At 39.7% G+C, this 20,431-nt stretch overlaps 1 protein-coding gene across 2 annotated transcripts; it reads right to left on the reverse strand.

The window, feature by feature from the left end:
- Nucleotides 1-5,876: 5,876 nt before the first annotated feature.
- map2k7 (mitogen-activated protein kinase kinase 7) lies at nt 5,877-20,065 on the reverse strand. 2 transcript variants are annotated; one of them, XM_033968409.2, is made up of 12 exons: nt 19,935-20,065; nt 17,675-17,722; nt 12,785-12,932; nt 11,708-11,774; nt 11,085-11,198; nt 9,807-9,926; nt 9,624-9,731; nt 8,784-8,963; nt 8,085-8,165; nt 7,178-7,320; nt 7,044-7,089; nt 5,877-6,574 (listed from the first exon to the last, which is right to left on the reverse strand). In XM_033968409.2, the coding sequence occupies exons 1-12, from the start codon at nt 20,056-20,058 to the stop codon at nt 6,431-6,433; spliced, it is 1,323 nt and encodes a 440-aa protein (XP_033824300.1). In that variant the 5' UTR covers nt 20,059-20,065; the 3' UTR covers nt 5,877-6,430. The 2 variants fall into 2 exon arrangements, with proteins under 2 accessions (XP_033824300.1, XP_033824309.1); XM_033968418.2 differs by lacking the exon at nt 17,675-17,722.
- Between the last annotated feature and the right edge of the window lie 366 nt (nt 20,066-20,431).

Consider the following 20,431-nt stretch of genomic DNA (forward strand, 5'->3'; position numbering starts at 1 on the left):
CTGCCGATCCTTGAAAACGACATTCATTTCCTTTAAACACAAACATGCACATGGTAAAAATGATCTAAATGATGTAACTATAGAACAGCTTTGTAAAAACAGAACTTTAATAAACAATGTTTTGGACCAACACTGATCCTTAAATCGTCTTATAACACCAACGTATAGACCAAAATGGGATATTGACGGAGCCAATATCTTGGAACCGATATTCAGCATTAGTATTGTATCGGTGCATCCCTAGTTTAAGTTAAGTTCAGATACATGGATATTTTGTCCAACATGTCAATAGATTTGCAGGACTCAAGTGCGATAATGGAAAGACGCCAATGAATAGAACCTTGAGTCCTGTTCGCCCTAAACAATACAAAGAAATAGACATCAGAAAACAAAACAAAAAATAAATGTACATACAAACAAACAAAGAATAAATAAATACCAGTGAAAAAAATACACTGTTGAATCAATCTTGCTCTGTGTCACAGATCTACGATTAATACAAAATAAGAAAATCAAATCATATTGTCCTTTAGCTTCAAGAAAAAAATAAAAATAGACGCCCATCGCAAGTGCAACATCAGTCAAAACAATCTCAGCATTAAGGGAAAAAAAAAAACACTCTGGTATCAGCTCGTTACTACAGCAACAGACCAACCGAAAAGAATACCAAAAAAACCCCAAAGAAAAACATTAAAATAAAACTGCAATAATAAAAAGTGATAAAATAACAGCACGCAATTTATGACCCGAGACAAGGGTGAAATAAACAGATCATTATTATCTGATCAAAAATATATAAAGCAACAATGAAAATACTATGACTTTTTCAGTTCAGACTCGAGGTTCGCCTCTGGATTCCACAGCGACGCTTGCGCACGTTCCACAGCTACATTTATATTCAGGTTTCCCACAGACTTTTCGAAAAATTCAAATATTAAGGGTTCAAAGACATCGCGGAGGTTAACCGGCTACGTGCTAACTATGAATCTATTAAAATAATAGTGCTAATCAGCTACGCACTAACCATGGGTCTATTAAAATGACAGCACTAACCAGCTACGCACTAACCATGGGTCTATTAAAATGACAGCACTAACCAGCTACGCACTAACCATGGGTCTATTAAAATGACAGCACTAACCAGCTACGTGCTAACCATGGGTCTATTAAAATGATGGTTGCTAATCAGCTACGTACGACGGAGTATCGACGGAGGGTCACTTAAATAAATAAAAATATGCAGGCGCTACGAGGATAAAGTCGTAGCATTTTGACATTAAAGTCGTAATATTATGAGAATAAAGTCATATTTTTATGAGAATATAGGCTGCTGTGTGTGAATGAGTGGGGGTGGGGGGTGGGGGGCACTTTTTCTAAAGAGGGATGAACAAGGATGAAAAGAAAGGCGGAGATAGACGGAGGTAATGAGACATACGAAAGTCACCCGAAAAGTAAGACGAGGAAGTCTGATGAAGCGTATTTAGCGCTTGGCTTCACCGTGACTCCGGTGGGACACGAGGACAGACCGGTGTCTGCTGTGTCTGAAAATGTTTGCAGCGGACAGTATGAAGCCAAATAAGTTAAGGCACCACCTCATTACACCTCAGTCACGCTGATAAGACGCTGGAGTTTTTTCAGTGTAAATGTGCTGAGTATTGCCAACAATCATCCCGCTTTGTGAATGTCACTTAAACCAGCAAGCGCTGTCAGCATCATATAAGGTGGCGTACCAAATTGCTAAATTGCTTGTTTTAATTTTATATTTAATTTTAATGTATTATTTTGATATTTATTTAATTTTATGTTTTATTTTTATATTTATTTAATTTTAATGTATTCATTTGATGTTTATTTAATTTTATTTTTTTATTTGATATTTAATTACATTTCATTATATTTTATTTTTCAGTATCAAATGGTTCAATCAGTTGTTCCAACAATATGTATAGTTCAAATAAGGATAAAATAAAAAAAATAAATTATTTAATAATAATCGCTTTCAACTGGGGTTTACATACGATGAAATACTGTGTCTTTTAGCCCCCCATTACCACACTATCATCAGTATAAGTACTTTGAAGGGACACTGCAAGTATTTGAGTTTGTTTAGTTGGAGGAACAGACAGATTTGGAAGAAATTGCTATATCTGAACAAAATGCTCCAAATTCTTCATAACGCACTGGTCACTCATTCACGCACAGCAGCCTATATTCTCATAAAATTACGACTTTTTTCTCATAATATTACAACTTTTTTCTCGTAATATTACGACGTTTTTCTCGTAAAATTACGACTTCAATGTCGAAATGCTACGACTTTATTCTCATAGCGCCCGCATAACTTATTTTATTTAAGTGACCCTTATACTCCGTCGTAGCTACGCGCTAACCATGGATCTATTAAAATAATGGCGCTAACCAGCGACGTGCTATTAATATAATGGTGCTAACTAATACCCAGAACGTGGTTGTTGTAAGCCCAAAAAGGCAGTTTAAAATGCAAGATTCTACCAAATGTTTTAATAACTTTGTGGTTTATAAAGTTTTAGACACAGATTTTAAATAAAACTATAGGTCTTAATGCCATTAGTAGGTGATTTTTTTTAAATATAATTTTTTTTTCATGAACTCTATGAGAACAATAAATATGAGCTGTAGTTCTGGACCGGCGGGTTGAGCGTCACTGCTGAGCTCTGTTGTAAATTTAAATGTCAATCCACTTTTTCTCACACAACATTGGGATCAGCCTCCAACTCTTTGTTCAATTTGGTGTCAACTTAGCCCTGAATAAAAATAATTTAAAAAATATCATATAAAGGTAATAAAACATAGCAGTAATTGTATAATAATTAAAAAAAACAGCAAAATAAAAGCAAATAATAATCATCATTGATAAAGACTTTTGGTAGACAAAGTCAACACACTCTGTTCACACTTGCACAGCTAACGGGTCGACATAAACAAACATTGTCCCGAACAAAAGCGAACAAACAGCTCCTCCGGGACGCTAAGTGATGGCCCCGACAAGGAAAAGTATATCGCAAAACAAACAAAAAAAGGCATAAATTCAAATAAACTACAAGTGTAAAAATTATAAATAAACATTTGTGCATCCCCGCCTTTTATCGACTGTTGCTTTGTAAAATCAAACTGAAAAAGGGAGTAAGAAACAAACAGATGGCAGTTACAGTGGTGACGATAACATGCGTTTGATATACAGCATTTTGTCAGTTATTCCCGAATATGAAAAGCCAAGCCGGCCCTCTCTGAGCCCAACTGCAGGACACATTTTTGGTTCAAGACAACTACAAACATCAGATTACGTGTGTTTTATTACATTTTCTACTGCGGAGGAACACATAGACTATTCCCAAATGCTCAGTAAAAGCTCAAATGATTCAAGTTCCGTTTTGAATTTATTCTAGTTTTGTATTTGAACGCATGCAACGGATAATCCAAAACTGTCTCTGTTCTGCGCTGAAAATAAGTCCTTGTGTCTAATGCGCACAAAACAAATCCAAATTATTTGTCACAGTTGTTAAAAACTCTTGTTCAGTTTCGGGGCGTTCACATGGAGGGGTTTAAAGTAATAAAACAACGTCACTGCAGCTAACCTTACACGAGCTGGTTCACACACGCATTTATTCCCCGTCAAAGCAACAGCGGACATGGTTTGAACGCCTGCATAGTGAAAAATGTTATTTGGTTTACTTACAAATGGGGCTATGACGCACACACACGCGCACACACACTGCTCCCTGGTGGCAAGGCGCGGCAGAGCAACACTAGCTCAAGTACTTTTGTCGTTGCTGTGGAAGCGAATATACAGATAAAGCCACTGTTGGCAGTAGCATCCCTATGTACAGTGGGATGACTTTTTACATTAGTTATGTGTCTTTGAGCTGAGCACAGAGGTGCTCAGAAACAAAAGAGCAGGACTGTGTATGCGTGTGTGTTTACTTTTATACAACAGCTTAATACACAGTTTTGCAGTGGGAGACTGGCTTTAACTACACATTGGATAAGCCCATATTGGATACACTGCAATGGTTATTTGTATCTTGGCTCCATTATGCGCAGACGTCACCTTCAACCACGGATCTCCAAAACCGTGAGTATCCCTTAAATCTTTTCACAGATATTGTGTATGTAGGCCTGTCACAATAACACATTTTGAAGTTTTGATATATATATATATATATATATATATATATATATATATATATATATATGAAGTAAATATAGACGACTAACGATAATATTAAAACTGCCACTGACACAAAAACCCAAGCTATTAAACTATTCTAAATCTACAATATTGTTAAAAAAATTACAAGCTAATAATACAGCCAAAAAATAACAACAAAATCTGCCAATAGTGCAAAGAAATGTACACACGATAAATACTGACCCCAAAAAATATATTGTTCCAGCTTTGATATTGTGATTATAGTGACAGGCCTGTATGGAAGCTCTTTAGCTGTACCTTGTTTATATATGTTAATTATATCTTAGTGTATATATAGTTTTACATAATCACCCAATATGTAATTTACATTAAAACTTATTTACATTTAGTGTAAGCAAATATGACAACCAATTAGTACAATAACACAAACTGCTCTGAGTGACTTCTCCAAACAGCCCACAGTGGCCATTTTGAATCCGCAGCGGCACTGGTGCGCTGTGTGCGCGGTGTCGGTAGTGCACCAGTCTCCCACTGCGCAGTATTACACACATATACAAGCAGTGTGACACCTCCGCTCCACGTCTCATAGCAACGATAAGGATAATCAATATGATGCTAACAACAGTTCTTACAACACTCACTTGCAGTTTTGATCAACACCTTTGGTGTAACCATGATGATAGCGAGGGAAGATGAACAGCTGCAGAGGAGCTATGACAGAAACATCTGGACAGACAGACACCCCTTTGTGTGTTAGATACTAGATACTGCAGTACCATATACAATACAGGTGATTGCGTTGTGTGTTAGTAGTACTCAGTCTCTTTGCACCCCCCTCTCCCTCTCTCTCTCTTACTATGTTTGAGTTTGCCTTCACTCTTCTCAAATATGTTTATTTGGTAACACATGCGGACATTGCATTACGTTTTTGGTATAAAATTAAAATATCTGTACTTTGGAAAAAAAAAATAGGTGACAGCAGCGCCTAAAGCAAAAAGCAGCAACATTGCAAATAAATAATCCAAGGAAACAACAAAGAGCCCACAAACTAGTGCTAACTCGTTTGATTTATTCTATGTGTGTTTGTTCGTGAAGTTAAGCTGTTCTTTTTGCCCGTCTCTTCATGTTCAACTTTCCGTAAACTTTTTTAGTTCCTACATCCTCAGTTCAAACACTTGACCACACAAACTCCTCCTTCTCTTCAACATGCCTCTGCCCCCTGCACCATTCCCTTTACGATTCACTTCTTTTACCCTCGCTTCAGTCTTAAACGTGTTTCGGTGAGTGCTGCGGATTCCAGATTTCAGACATTTTAGTGGGGACTTTAAATTGGATTGAAATCACTGAAACCCATACAACACACTAGCACCACACTCCCTTATGTACAGGAGTACTCGATATGTTTACTTCCACTTACAAATGACACTAAACTTTTGGTCTGAAACGCAGTGGAACCGTCTATGCCTAAAGCCGAACTAGAGAAGACATAAAAGAGGTAGGCAGATGGTAAACTAAAGCTCCAAAGGTACCCTGCAACAACTTCACCAAACCTGGATCAACTGCAGACACTAGAGCACTGCCCCCTCAACAGCTTCTAATTGGAGTAAATCTACTGCACTCTACTGTAACTCACCACATAAAACAATTAGAACAATCACAAAATAAATGCAAAAAATGTGATGGGCATTACGAACATTACCATTATAGCAACATAATCTGATTGTAGTGTTGTGTAAGTACATTTTTAACTAGTACAAAAATATTATAGTGAGAGGTGAAATTAATACAGATACAGCCTGAGAAAGTGTGAACACACAGGAACCCGGATTAGGTAATTACACAGTCAGGTTTTGTCTGTGATTCTGTACAGAAATGAGCCATGTTGATAACGTAGCAGAAAGTGTTCCAGTGTGTAGTGACTACGCTGTTGACCAAACCAGCGGCGGTTAGTAAAAAACGGTATGAAATAAAATATACAGCAAGTGGGTGCAGCCCTGTTTAAACTAAGCCCCTCCCCCATGCCTTGTCTGCCTGTCCAGATTTCAAACCCCCATCACCAGTGCTCCTCCCTGGGCGTGGTGCTGCTCCCCAGTGGCTCCTCCGCTGGACAGATGGTTCTGAGTCGAGTGTCAGACTTAGCTCGTTACGCTAGACTAAAACAGACTTAGCCAAGTCTCACTCGGCAAAGCTAAAGCTGGGGTAGACTAGCAGCAGCTAGGCTAACGGTAACGCAGGGTTTGGCTACCTGCTGAAGAGTGAGTGGAGCGGGTGCTGGTGGCTGTAACACTGACTGCTGCGTGGAGACTCTGTGCGCTCCATCACCGACTGGAACCAACCGGCGACGTCCACATCAAGCACCTCGTAACGCCGGATGAAACTGTGCTCCTGAGAAGACAGTGTAGCCTTAGACCATGTTTAAACAAGATTTGACTCTGCATAGACTTTGCATTTGATTCTGCTTTGAATTTTGCTGTACGCTGCCCGACTGTACAATAAAAATCTACAGAACGATTCCCGAGCCTCTGTGCCAGACTTTTTAGCATGTGAACTATCAGCCTTCAATCTCCACCTCAGGTACTGCTTAGAACATCCACACATAAAGCTTTTTTTATAACATTTTAATACAAAGAGATAGCTGCACTAAATGTGAATCACAGTTCTCTTATAGGCTTATGGTTATAAATGGCTGTGGATGAGTTTGTAGTCATTTAAATAACATTATTTGAGGAAAATAATCAAAATCGTCCACTAAATATCGGCAGAGCTTATTGCCCTTGTTTGTTCTGGATTCCAAACAATCGGTATCGGCATTGGCCATGAAAAAAAAACAAAAATGAAGAATGAAGATACTTACAAGAAGTGGGTGGTATTTTGGCCTTTTTCTGTGATCCTTTGTGAGACTACGAGTCAGAGAAAAATACATATTGTTTTAGCTGCAGCTGTGCTTCAGAGAATTCACCATTGCAATAATTCAAGTTCAAAACTCACCAATCTTTAACAAAGGACTGGAAGTCCAGAGAAAAGCCCATACTGAGCGGCAGAAGAGGAGGGTCTTCCTGCAGCACTTTGGTCAGAACCTCAAAATCTGTCTTGCAATTTTTATATGGAAACTGTCCTGTAGCCAGCTCCACCTTTAACCAGCACACAAAACACTTTCAAGCTCAGCTACACTTAGAGGTCAGGCCTGTCACAATAACACAGTTTGAAGTTCGATATATCACTGAAGTAAATATAGATGATTAATGATGATACTGAATCTCATTTACACCACTGACACAAAAACCCAAGAGCAGATTATAAATCTACAATATTGTTAAAAATCCTGAGCTGCAATAAACAGCAGAATGAGACACTTTAGTCATTAGTTTGCATCTGTAATGAGTTATAAGTTATTAATTCAAACTTTTACAACTCAAATCTGATCATATAGCCAAAAAATTACTTAAAATCTCCCAGTAGTGCAAAGAAAAAGTAACACGAGAAATAGTGACCCCCAAAAAATATTGTTCCAACTTTCACATATGGAACGATGTAGATATAGTGATTATAGGGACAGGCCTAATTAGAGATGCACAGCTCTGGCTTTTTCAGTTCTGATACTGATATTAGATAGAGCTAAGTATCTGAAAATACCCGATACCAACTAATACCACCCGATACCAGAGCAGAGACTTAAAACAGCATTTATTGTAGCTGTTGTTTATCTCAAGTAACGACAGAACAACTTTGTGTAAATAAATGTTCAAACATTATGAGACTTTCTGGCCCGACCACGGCCTGTAAATAGTCTCATTACATCGATTTATGTCCAACCAGGATATCGAGTGAACAGATACTTGTAAGCCAATATCTGATCCTGGACATTTTTCCCTGAAAAATGCAGCGCTGGACTCACCAAAGAGATGCCAAGACTCCATACATCCGCGCGGATGTCATAGTCCGGTTTGGTGGGATCTGGGGGGTCTATTCTCTCAGGCTGAAAAATAAAACAGTACACAACCAAGTCCTTCCTCTGTCCCACTGTGTTCTTTTAAAAATAATCATAGACTGTATAAAGAAGTGGACTAAGTAAGTAAGTAGCTCCAGTCAAATGAAGCTCACCGAGGCCAGCAGTTATAGTGGTGAATTTGGAGCCCAATTCCATATTTGGAATTCTGACCGTGAGTATCATAGCAACCAAAGAGCCAATTTGGAGTGAGGCTGTTGAATGTAACACCCCTTCCCGGCCACACCGCTGGTTTAGCAGGGAGGAGGCGCTTAGCAACACTGTCAATCAAAACTGTTGCTAATGCTAGTGGGAGTGGCCTCGGGGGAAAAAGGAGCCTGTTTTGTCTATTAATGTTCATATCTTGATTAACAGACACAACAGTGAAATGAAAAACTCAGGATCATGTAGATCGGGTTAATACGAACATTTGAGAATGAATCTGACTGAGCTTTTTTCAATGTAAAGTGAACTGAAGCAAGAGTCGATGGAGCCGGAGGTGTGTCCATGCTCACTTCGTATTTAGAACACAGCAGCTACCAGGTTAGCTATGTCCATTTATATAAACAGTCTATGAAAATAATATGGAATGACTGGAGAAGCTCTCACTGCCATGTACGCAGCACAGCCAGCGCTGCGGGTCTTTGCCTTGGAGTCGACCAAGCGGCCGCTGATGCCGAAGTCACACAGTTTGATCTGACCCTTGGCGTCTAGAAGAATGTTGGAGGGTTTGACATCTCTGTGTATGACGCCGTGTTTCTCCTTCAGGTACAGCAGCGCCTTCACGATCTGCCAATCACAAACAACATAGAATGAATTTAAATTTCTTTAAAATTTTAATAAATTCTTTCTTCAGACAAAGGTTTAGTTTGTGTTCATCCCTGACAGTTTGCACTGCTCTCTAGTGCTCTTCCCCAGGGTCGTCACTTGATACTACGACGTGTCCGGTCAACTGATTTAAACAGGTTTTGGTGCAGTCTTCCTACTGGTGGAGACAGGACGACAGCACCATCTGCAGTTCGATTTCTTCAGGACAGTATCCCAAGTGTGTGATAGTAAAAAGGCCCCCCAGAGTACAAGAAAAGAAATAAAGAAATACAGAAACGTGCCTATGGGACTTTAAACTGGGACGAGGGGGCCTTTACACTGTCACACACCTGGTATACTGTCGGAGTGTAGATGGTGCCATCGTCCTGCCTCCACCGGTAGGAAGACAGCATCAAAACCTGCATAAATCAGCTGATTGGACACATCACAACAACATCATGTGACCACTCTGAGGCGCTAGTGAGCAGTCCAAATTGTCAGGGATGAAAATAAACTAAACCTTGATCTGAAAAAAGAATCTAAATAAAAAAATTAAATAAATTATGGGAAAAGGAGGTGAAACATTGAAATCATACACATTTTATATTTAAGTTTGGGATCAAATCTATGGGAAGTACTCACAGCTACAGTCATTTTTCCGAGGATTGGTTCTGGGATGGGGCCTTGGATTCTCTTCTTTAACTTCTCTGCACATGTTCCCATTAACTCCATGGCGATAAATACATCAGTCTGAACAGAAAGAGATCTGGTTAGTGTTCAGATAAAACCAACAGTAGAGGTCAGATATACATTTAACAGGCTCACATTAGTAACTATAGCACCATAGCACTGAATAATATAGGGGCAGTCATGACTCTTCAACACAACATCCAGGTCCATAAGGATTCTCTTGTTTTCATCTTTGTTTCCTGTTCGACGCATTTGCTGTGGCAGAGAAAAGCAAAATATTTTGTTTGAGCAGGTGACAAAAAATATTTGGCAGTATTTTATCAATTTGGTAAATGGTAAAGTGCTTTTCCAACTTCAAGTCACTTAGTGTTTTACACCAAGGAACCACCCACCCTTACACACGCGCATTCATACACCAGTGCACACAGACATCGAGAGCGAGGCGGGTGCCTTGCCCAAGGACACAATGAATCTACGGGAGCTGGAATCGCACAGCCAACCTGTGGGTCAGTGGATCTGACCACTCATGTTTGCGTCAAAAGTGGGATTTGAACAGACAACCTTCAGATCACTCTACCAATTGAGCTACTGTCGCCATTTTGGAGTGTTTATTTAGTGACGACACATTTGCTTTAAAGTTGGATTTCTGGATTGAGCCAGTTATCAAACTGGCCTCTCCGTTCACATGTGGATTAGAAGCATGTTTCAGCATAGCAGAGCAAAGGTAATGTGCACAACTTCATGACAATTGATCGATATAAATGCTTTACATCTGAGACTACTGACACACATCTGCTCTGTTCACAAATGCTGTTTTCACTATATATAATAATAATTATTTTTTAAATTAAATGTCGTATATGTACTAGAGCTTAAATCTGCCCTATTGTGCTTGTGTCTTTATGGTTCTCATCTCTGTCGATCATTATGTTATATTTTACACATTCTAAATCACAATATTCATCTATAACACTTAATAAAAGACAAGTCCGCTGACTTCCGTTTATGGTGAGGTGACGTCGCCATAAACATCATCACAGCAATGGATAGCTACACATCACACTAGAGCAGCACTTTTTTTTTTTTCATTTGTACCAAAATGACTACACAACGCTGCCAAATTCTACAAGTATCACCGATTAAGAAAATAAAACTGGAGAAGGAAGTGTGTACATCACAGTGGGTGTGCACGTGACAGTGGGCGTGCACCAGTGAAGGTTAAACAGGGGTAGATTGACAAAATGGCATCTTGAAAATAAGAGATTAAAAGAATACTCAAACATGAATCACTCCAAATACAACTTCAGAGGCTCAAAGAGAAGAAACGACTAGAACACGGATACATATCTGAAAAGTCCAGTCTGAAGAATAGATCTGATTTAAGCTGTACATATTCACTTCACATTCACTTACCTTTACAGCAATAACATGGTCAGTCTTCTTAAAGCGCACTTTAAAGACCTGCCCACAGGTCCCACTGCCGATCTCCCCCTCACTGATCAGATCTGTCACCTCGGCTGGATACCGCTATGGGAAAAAAACACATACAAAACACATAGACCAACATCGCCAGAGACTACTGAGGCATTGTGTATGCTAACCACTCTGCCAGTTAAAGACCAAGTATGTCTAAACAACACTAAACAGGTACTACATTACACTTGTGAGCTTTAAGCCATATTGCTGTTACTGTTTAGAAGTTTTCTGTTGAGAGAAGAACTCCTAAATATGTAGGGTTTGTCTGCTAAACGTGTAAATGAAACAAAACACATCTCCAGGTCTGTTTGTGATGAGGAAACAACATAAGAACAGATCAGAAAGTACAGTAATATGGGTCCTTTAAAACAGTACATTATGGGCCCTTTAAAACAGTGTAATATGGGCCCTTTAAAACAGTGTAATATGGGCCCTTTAAAACAGTGTAATATGGGCATTTTAAAACAGTGTAATAAAGGGCCCATAAATACTCTTGAGTCTCTTGTGTCCAGTTCTGGTTTTGGTGCCAAATGGATCATATTCATTCGTACGAAACTCACCTGACCATCTATCTTAAGATACCCTGTTTGTTTCATGATCTCCTGAAGTTTCTGGTCAATCTCCGCACTGTAAAAGCAAGAAACAAAAGTATTTTTAAATATATGAAGTCAAATTACAAAATATAAGATGTTGTTTTAGTTAAGAAATCAAATCCTTAATATTTAAACTACACACCACCCATTTTTTTTCATTTATAAGATCTGAAAAGTCCAGTTTGAAGAACAGGTCTGATTTAACAAAATATTATGAAATGGCAAATGTTCTTTTCAAGTTGAGATTTAGACTCAGTTCATTTCGCCTCACAGCTCTACATAATACTACATTAACAGAGGGGACTATGGTGCTCCCCCATAGTCAAATTTTTGTCTAAACCAATATGAGCAATAAATTGGTATTAAAAATAACACCTTTTGCTTATTGAATTATCTTAAATATATACACAAGTGACTTTATTTAATCTATTCAGCCCGTTATGGATTAAAAGAGGCAATAACCAGAGGTGGAAGAAGTATTCAGTTCTGTTAATAAAGTTCAAGTGCAGATACCCAAGCAAAAAATACTAAAATCTACTATTTAAGTACATTTTGAAATGGATACTTTAAGAGTAACAAGTGAAAGTATTTCGCACAGATTTCAAGCTCTTATAAAGCTTCAGATGTAGTGACTTTGATAAAGAGTTAAGCTGAATTTTGTTGAATCTAACAGTTTAATTTTTTTTATTTGTTGTTATATTTTGTTTTGTTTAAATTCTGAACATGTTAAAAATAAACCCTCAGCCTTTTCAGGACTCATACAATAATAAAAACTACTTTTACTTTTCAGTCCAGCTCAAAAATGTAGTGTAGAAAGTGCAGATACTCCTTTCAAATGTACTGAAGTAAAAAGTATTCACTGTAAAATGTGCTCATGTAAAGTACAGATGCCTAAAATGTACTTAAATACAGTACTTTACTACTTTTACTTCGTGATGCTTCACCATTAGCAATAATTGAAATATTTAATGTTATTACAATTTTTCAAACAAGCATTGCCCGCGCCACCAACGTCTCACAGCCTGTGTGTGTGCGAGTTCGTACTTCTCAAGGCTCTTCTGCTGTCCGTAGGGGGGCGTGGGCAGGGTGAGCGGGTGTCTTGGGCGGCTGGGGTACGGGTGGTGCTGGGGTGAGCTCTCTGAAGATGACGATCGGCTCCCTCCTCCGTCATTGGCCAGCGGCAGTGGGAGCGCTGAGGGACACACGGGTGGCACTGGTTACATCACAACGTGGGAGGTGCGTCAGATCGTTGGCTTGTTCCGCTATTTTGTGTCATTTGAATGAAAATAAAACACTTCAAAATAACCCAGTGAGTGTGCCTTTTTTTCAGACATCGAAATAAGGGCTCTTCAGTGTGTTTCCAATGGGACACTCGAAAGTTCTTGGTGAGGCCACATAAGAAATTGATGCTTGCTCACCCATATGTTAAATAAACATGGCTGTTCTCTTTGGTTAAATGGCCCATATGACTCTATTCAATGTTCTAATGTTGTCTCGTCTTCACAAACAGACCTGGAGTTATGTTTTATTTCATTCACACATGTTTAACACACAAACCCTGCATATTTAGGCTGAGTTCTTCTCTCAAACAGAAAACACTCTATTCCACCTTGTGATGTTATTAAGTGGTAATACAGGAAGTGCTCCACTGTGTTTCTAAACTCCATACACCTTCACTAAATTGTAAACGGTCACATTTTCACCTTCAAGAGGTTACGTGTCTTTTTTTTTTTTTATAGAACAGCAGCATCAGAACAACAGTGCAAACATGACTCATTAAAGTGACCGGTATTATAAAGTGTCCAGTTTTGTGCAAATATTATAAAGTGTTCATGAGACAAACGGCAGAGGGGAAGAAATTGTTCTTATGACGAGAGGTTCTGGTCCCAATGGACCGTAGCCTCCTGCCAGAGGAAAGTGGCTCAAATAGTCCATTTCCAGGGTGAGAAGTGTCAGCTGCTATACGGCTTGCTCGCCCCCGAGTCCTGGAGACGTACAGGTCCTGTAGCGATGGAAGGCTGTAGCCAATCACCTTCTCAGCAGAGGCACAATGCGCTGCAGTCTCTGTCTATCCCTGGCAGTGGCCCCAGTGAACCACACAGTGATGGAGGAGGTGAGGATGGACTCAATGATGGCTGTGTAAAACTGCACCATCATTTAGACCGGCGGCTTGCCTTTACTCAGCTGCCGCAGGTAGAACATCCTGTGCTGGGCTTTCTTGATGAGGGAGCTGATGGTCGGCTCCCACTTGAGATGAGTCTTGCCCAAGGATACAAAAACAGCATTCATGTTGAGAGTGGGATTTGAACCGACAACCTTCAGATCAGTGGGCAAAAGCTCATCCTACTAAGCTAACATCATTAGAATCATTTGGACTATTTCAGCCAGTCTCTACTGAACTAAAGGTAAAAGGAGCCGTTACCTTGAAAACTACCACTTGATGACATCACAAGGTGGAACAGAGCATTTTGAGTTTTGGAAGAGCAGACAGACTAATAATAAAAGGGTTACTCAAACATGTTTAAATGAAACAAAACAACTCCAGGTCTGTTTTTAGGATGTAACAGCATTAGAACAGGACTTAAATCTCACTGGGGCCATGACTGACACTGGACCATGTTTTCTTTATTGGAGCAGTGATGAAGCCATGTCTCACGATCTATCTTTAACTCACTGTTTACGCCAGTGACCTTCCCTCCTTCACACTCAACATTTTGGCCTGCGTTTACAAAAGGCCGAGTCTGCATTACAGAGGGCTCGGTCACATCGTTTGGGAACTTTTACAGCATGAGAACTGCTCAGGAACGCCTGTGACGCCCAGTTGTAAACAGTGAAAACAGTTTGTAGATTTGAATATTACATAAACACAACCAGGCAAAAGTTTGGACACTCACTCTCATTGTTTGTTTTTTTCTTTATTTTTAATACTTTGTGCATTTTATAAACACACAGAAGGCATCAAATATATGAAGTAAGATACATGTAGTTATGTAGTAAAGGGAAAAAAAACAACTAATTTTTGTTTTATACTTTATATTCAAATCCTCAAAGTCTCAGTACAGTTAGTTTATATTTTTTCCCTTCACTACATAACTCCATATATCTGACTTCAAATGTTTGCTGTCTTCTGCGTCTTTATAAAATGTAATGAAAGTAGTAAAAATAGACCAGTCTAGATAATTCCTTTAATGACTTATTATCCAATATATTTTAGATGGTTAATATTGAGGGGTTAATATTTACCGTTGGTCTTTTTCTTTGTACCAGTAGGAACATTTTGTGGATTTTTTTCTGTTCTATAAACTTCTATGACAAAATAACACAATTTTCGTCTATATATTTCATCTATATTTACTTCAGCAATATATCTATATCTTCAAAATGTGTGACAGGCCATAAACAGTGTAAAGACGTGTGTGTCACCCACAGTGTTCGGCTCCAAATGAAGCTCAGAGAGGTTAGCAGTTATAGGTACAATTTGGAACAGAGTTCCATATTTGGTATTCTGGCCACGAGTATCATAGCAACCAAAGAGCCAATCCTGAGCAAGACTGTTGAAGGTTACATCCCTTCCTGCCTGCACCACGGGTTTAGCAGGGAGCGGATGATTAGCAATGCTGTCAATCAAACCTGTTGCTAACGCTAGCAGGAGCGACCTCGGGAAAAGAAAGCTCCTGATTTGTCTTGTATTAATGTTCATTTATTGATTTACAGACACAGTAGTGAAATAAAAACCCCAGGTTCATGTAGAGCGGGTTAATACGAACATTTTAGACCAAAATCATGAGCCTGACAGCAGCAGTTACAGAGAGAGGGGACAGTTTTTCTATGTAAAGTGAATTGGAGCCAGAGTTGATGGAGCCATAAGTGCACCCATGATCACTTCCTATTTGTAACATGGTGGCTAGCAGGTTAGCCATGTCCATTTTTATAAACAGTCCATGTGCCAGGCCTAAGAAAAAAATGTAACAAAAACATTGAATGAGGGGGCGTGTCCAAACGTTTCCCTGGTTGTGTTTATTTTGTATCCAAACAAACATGCCACATGCAGAATACTATTTATTAGTTTAGTACTCAATATTAATATCATCTTGTGTTAGTTAAACATTTTCACAGTCAAATAACAGTATGTCCCAGATCAGAGAAGTAATGATTTAGAAAACACATCGTTTTGACAAAAGGAGGTGTACGGAACAGGCCATCGGACACTGGGCTCCGTGAGTCACATACACAGGCCTGCAAAGGGACTCAGAAAGAGGTTAGTGTTCAGGAGAAGTCTCTGGTAAAGGAACCTCCATAACTGTCCCCTCCAGGCAGACACAGAACAGCACAGACAGGAAGACGATGCAGGGAAAAATAAAAACAAGACATTAGCAGACACGGACTCCTGCTTCACACTGCTGCTGTGTGAGAGGGGCACTGGACTTAAAAGTTAGAACAGGAGAAATAGACCACAGAATATGAGCTGGAAGTCAGCGATGAGACCATAGACTGTATAAACAAGTGAACGGAGGGAGTGTGACGTCACCTACAGCGTTCATCTCCAAATGAAGCTCAGCGAAGCTAGCAGTTATAGCAGCCAGTTTGACCATAGAGCCAATCTAGAGCGAGGATGTTGAAGGTTACATCCCTTCCAGCCTGCACCGCTGGTTTAGCAGGGAGAAGGCGCCTGATTTGTTTCTTATTAATGTTCATATCTTGAGTTACAGTCACAATGGCAAAATAAAAACCCCAGGATCACATAGAGTGGGTTAATACAAACATTTAAGACCAAAATGACGAGTCTGACAGCAGCAGTTACAGAAAGAAGGGACACGGCTAGCAGGTTAGCTATGTCCATTTATATATACAGTCTATGGATCAGACACAGAATCTGGGGGTGCCAAGACAAAGTAAAGAAAGATTCCCTGTAGACTGACCAGAGGAAGCGTAATTAGAGACAGAGTCAAACAAAATACAACCAAAACAACGTGCCGTGCGTTTAAGCCACATGCACTGTGGGTCTCGGCCTCCAGCGAAACAAAGGTTAATGTTCTTACACGTGTCAGCACACGATCGTGTTGTCTATACAAACACACAACACTGCCTGCCACTGCCAAAAACACACAGACTGAAGGAGAGTGGGAAACATGTGAACGATATGTGATTTGAGCTGAGATGCAAGAACTAAACAGATAAAGGCGAGAAGATGAGACCATGAGACGCTTTAAAGGGCCCATATGACACTATTCTCTGATTTGTCTCCTAATGTTGTTTCCTCATCACAAACAGACCTGGAGTTATGTTTTGTTTCATTCACACATGTTTAACACACAAACCCTGCATTAAGGCCGAGTTCTTCTCTCAAACGGAAAACACTCTGTTCCACCTTGTGATGTCATCATGTGGTAATACAGGAAGTGCTCCACTGTGTTTTTAAACTCCATACACCTTCACTAGAATCATTTGGTCATTTCAGTCCTGGAATTGCTCTACTGAACTAAACGTAAAAGGAGCTGTTAACTTGAAAACTCCATGGTCGATGCCGATACCAATTGTTAAGGCCGACAGCTGATATGCTTAAAAGTCCAAATATCGGCCTGATATATTGATCTGTCTCTACTTCATGACATTACAAGGTGGATCAGAGAATTGTGTGAATGAAACAAAACACAACTCCAGGTCTGTTTTTGAGGAGGTAACAATATTAGAACATGACTTAAAGCTCAGAAAAGTAATTTTTGCATAATATAGGACCTTTAAAGGAACAGAAGAATTTTAAACTAGTCTTACCAGATAAATGTATGGTAAAAGTTTACTAGGACCCTATTTAAAATGATGGTTAATGACAGAACAGCATACTACAGTTAGTTAGGCTGGAGAGAGCAGATAAGTGAGAGCTGAGGGATGTGACACAGTGGTGCAGTGGCAGAGAGAGCGATGTCAGAATGATACCTGCGCGTTGGGAAGGGGCTGGAGCAGGGCTGAGCTGGATCACGATGACTGGACACAGGAAAGAAAATATACACACACACATACATTACTGCACTATGGCTGAGAGACCCGCACATACACATCCTCAGACACACGGCATCATCACACACACAAAACAGAACCTCTTGTACTTGTGTGTAAACCATTTGTAAACTTGGGAAGATCACCGTGCTTACCATTACTTGCTTTACTTGCAAACCCTTGACAAATTTGAAGAGAAACAAGAATATGTTTATTACATCACAGAGAGTCATCAAATCTTAATGAACACACACCGCTAATACCAGTGCTATGATATTTCACACTGTAGTTGTCAGACACCTTTGCCCCACATGGTTAATGCTATTGATGCTTTGCGGTGACGTCAGGCTGGAGGTGTTCTACATGGATCTCTATGGCAGAATAATCGGCAGTTACCATGGTGACAATGCACACATTAGTAAACAATGCCGAAAGTTAAGAGTTTTCAGACAAACAGAATGGATCGTTCATGGTCCTGTTTAGGAGACAAACAAGAAACAAGAAAAACTGTTGGCTAACGCTAGCTAGCCTTTGACTGTAATGTTATTTGAGAGGGACTTGTTTAACAGCACAAATCAGCTTGCCTGTTGTAGTTCCAGCCATGTCTGCTCTTTCTGGTCAGATTGAATCAAAACAAAGTTCAGATTAAAGTCTAACTTGAGTCACAGAGCTTCAGAGTGAGTGGTGCCTACAGTTAGCATCACACCCCTTGGGAATGTTGATGACATCAGCTGCAAAATATCAGCATAATATCAAAGTACCACATCTGAACTGGCGAAAGTCTTCTACGTCCACAAGGCTGAGCCAGTTCCAAAACCCAGCAGGAGCCTGTGTCTTGTAATTTCATGTATATCTTTTAACATTTAGAATTATATAATATCAGGTTACGCTGTAGCTGTCAGTTCCCAAACATAAATTTAATCTTGTGTAAACTCATTATCATTATTCACCTTTGTTTAAAACAAGGAATCAGAGAGTCAAGGTGTCCAACAGTAGACGTTATGCAGATGACATCACAACATTTGGAGGTGTTTTAGTGAGTGGCAAAGGTAAACGCGCGTGACAAAACTCTAAAATCTAAAATGTAAAAAGAGCTACTACAGTTTAGGAACAAATATAAAACTCTACAACTAAACCTATCACTGTAATCACTATATCAACTTATCATTCTATATATAAAAATTGGAACAATATTTTTCATGTAGACTTTTTCTTTGCGCTATTGGGAACATTGTTAATTTTTGGCTATTAAATCAGATTCAAGCTGTAAAAGTTTGAATGAATAACTTGTCTGACTTATTACAGATGCAAACTAATGACTAAAGTGTTTCATTCTGCTGTTTATGATGCTTTTTAACAATATTGTAGATTTTTATGGTTTAAATCTGCTCTTGGGTTTTTGTGTCAGTGGTATATCGAACTTGGCCTGTCTATAACTCTGCTAAATATTGAGTTTGTAGCTGAAAAATTAAGATTACAGAAGCAGAAAACCAGTGAAGATTGAAAATAAAGGCACACCACAGACACTCACATCATCACTGATACCGACTGTGGATCTTTTGAACATTTCTCTCCTTAAATAACATTTTTATGAGTCTGTTGGTTTGAGAAAATAGTTATTGTGGAGTGAAAACAGCATCTCCACGGACAAAAATGAGAAAATGAAAAACAAATCAACATATTTAGCTGTTGTTCTGCTCAAGTTCTGCCTCATTTTCCGGATAACATTATGTCTGAGCATAACGTCCACTTAAAAACAGTGTTGCTTCAAAGTTTGTCACGAATTGTGTTTAATCCGAGTATATTCTGTGCTGTCAATTCTCTTAAAAACGTCCCTGGAGCCGCAGAAACAGTAGGCCCGCGGCACACCATGACAGAATGCTAGCGTGTTAGCTTAGCATGTTTGACAGGACTGATCCAAAATAAACACAGGACTAATTAGACTAAATGTGAAATGGCAGCCGTCCCTTTTTAATAATGTGCCAAAGATAGTACCCCATCAGATGTGCGTTTATCACTATACACTTTTCGGGGCGCTTTCGGGTCAAGTGGCTGCTGTTTGTTTATGTAGCTAGCCTGTTAGCCTGTTAGCCTGTTAGCATGTAGCTCGGGGCAGCAGAGCGCCTCCCTCCGCCTCTCGATGTTTGCGCTCTTATTTTTCCGCACACATACTGCGCATTAAGCGTCAGGGGGCACTCACTTGGCCTGGGACGTGACCGCTGTGGGCTCATGTCGATGTTAATGTCGATCCTTCGCCGGGCCTCTTCATTTTCCTGCTTTAGTTTCTCCTCAATTCGCGAAAGCCTCTGTTCCAGCGACGACATCTTGAAAAATGGAACAGCCTGGACCGGCTCTCGACTCGCCCCGTGCGGCCGCGGCGGGTACTGACCAGGCCCCGGACATGGCCCCGGCACTGCTGGCGGGAGACTCACTTCTGCCAGTCCAGTGCAGTGCATTTTTTTTTTTTTGCCTGATTTGGTCCTGATTTGGATCAGACTGTTCAAAAATAGGTGATACCTGGTTTAGCCGTGGTTTAGCGCTGCCGGTTTAGCCCTGTTGTAGACCTGGTTTAGAACTCGTTTAGACCTGGTTTAATCCTAGTTTAGACCTGCTTTAGAACTGGTTTAGTCCTGGTTTAGACTTGGTTTAGAACTGGTTTAGTCCTGGTTTGGATCAGATTGGTCAAAATTAGGGACA

This window comes from Periophthalmus magnuspinnatus, chromosome 1, assembly GCF_009829125.3.
Source record: "Periophthalmus magnuspinnatus isolate fPerMag1 chromosome 1, fPerMag1.2.pri, whole genome shotgun sequence".
Classification (NCBI taxonomy): Eukaryota; Metazoa; Chordata; class Actinopteri; order Gobiiformes; family Gobiidae; genus Periophthalmus; species Periophthalmus magnuspinnatus.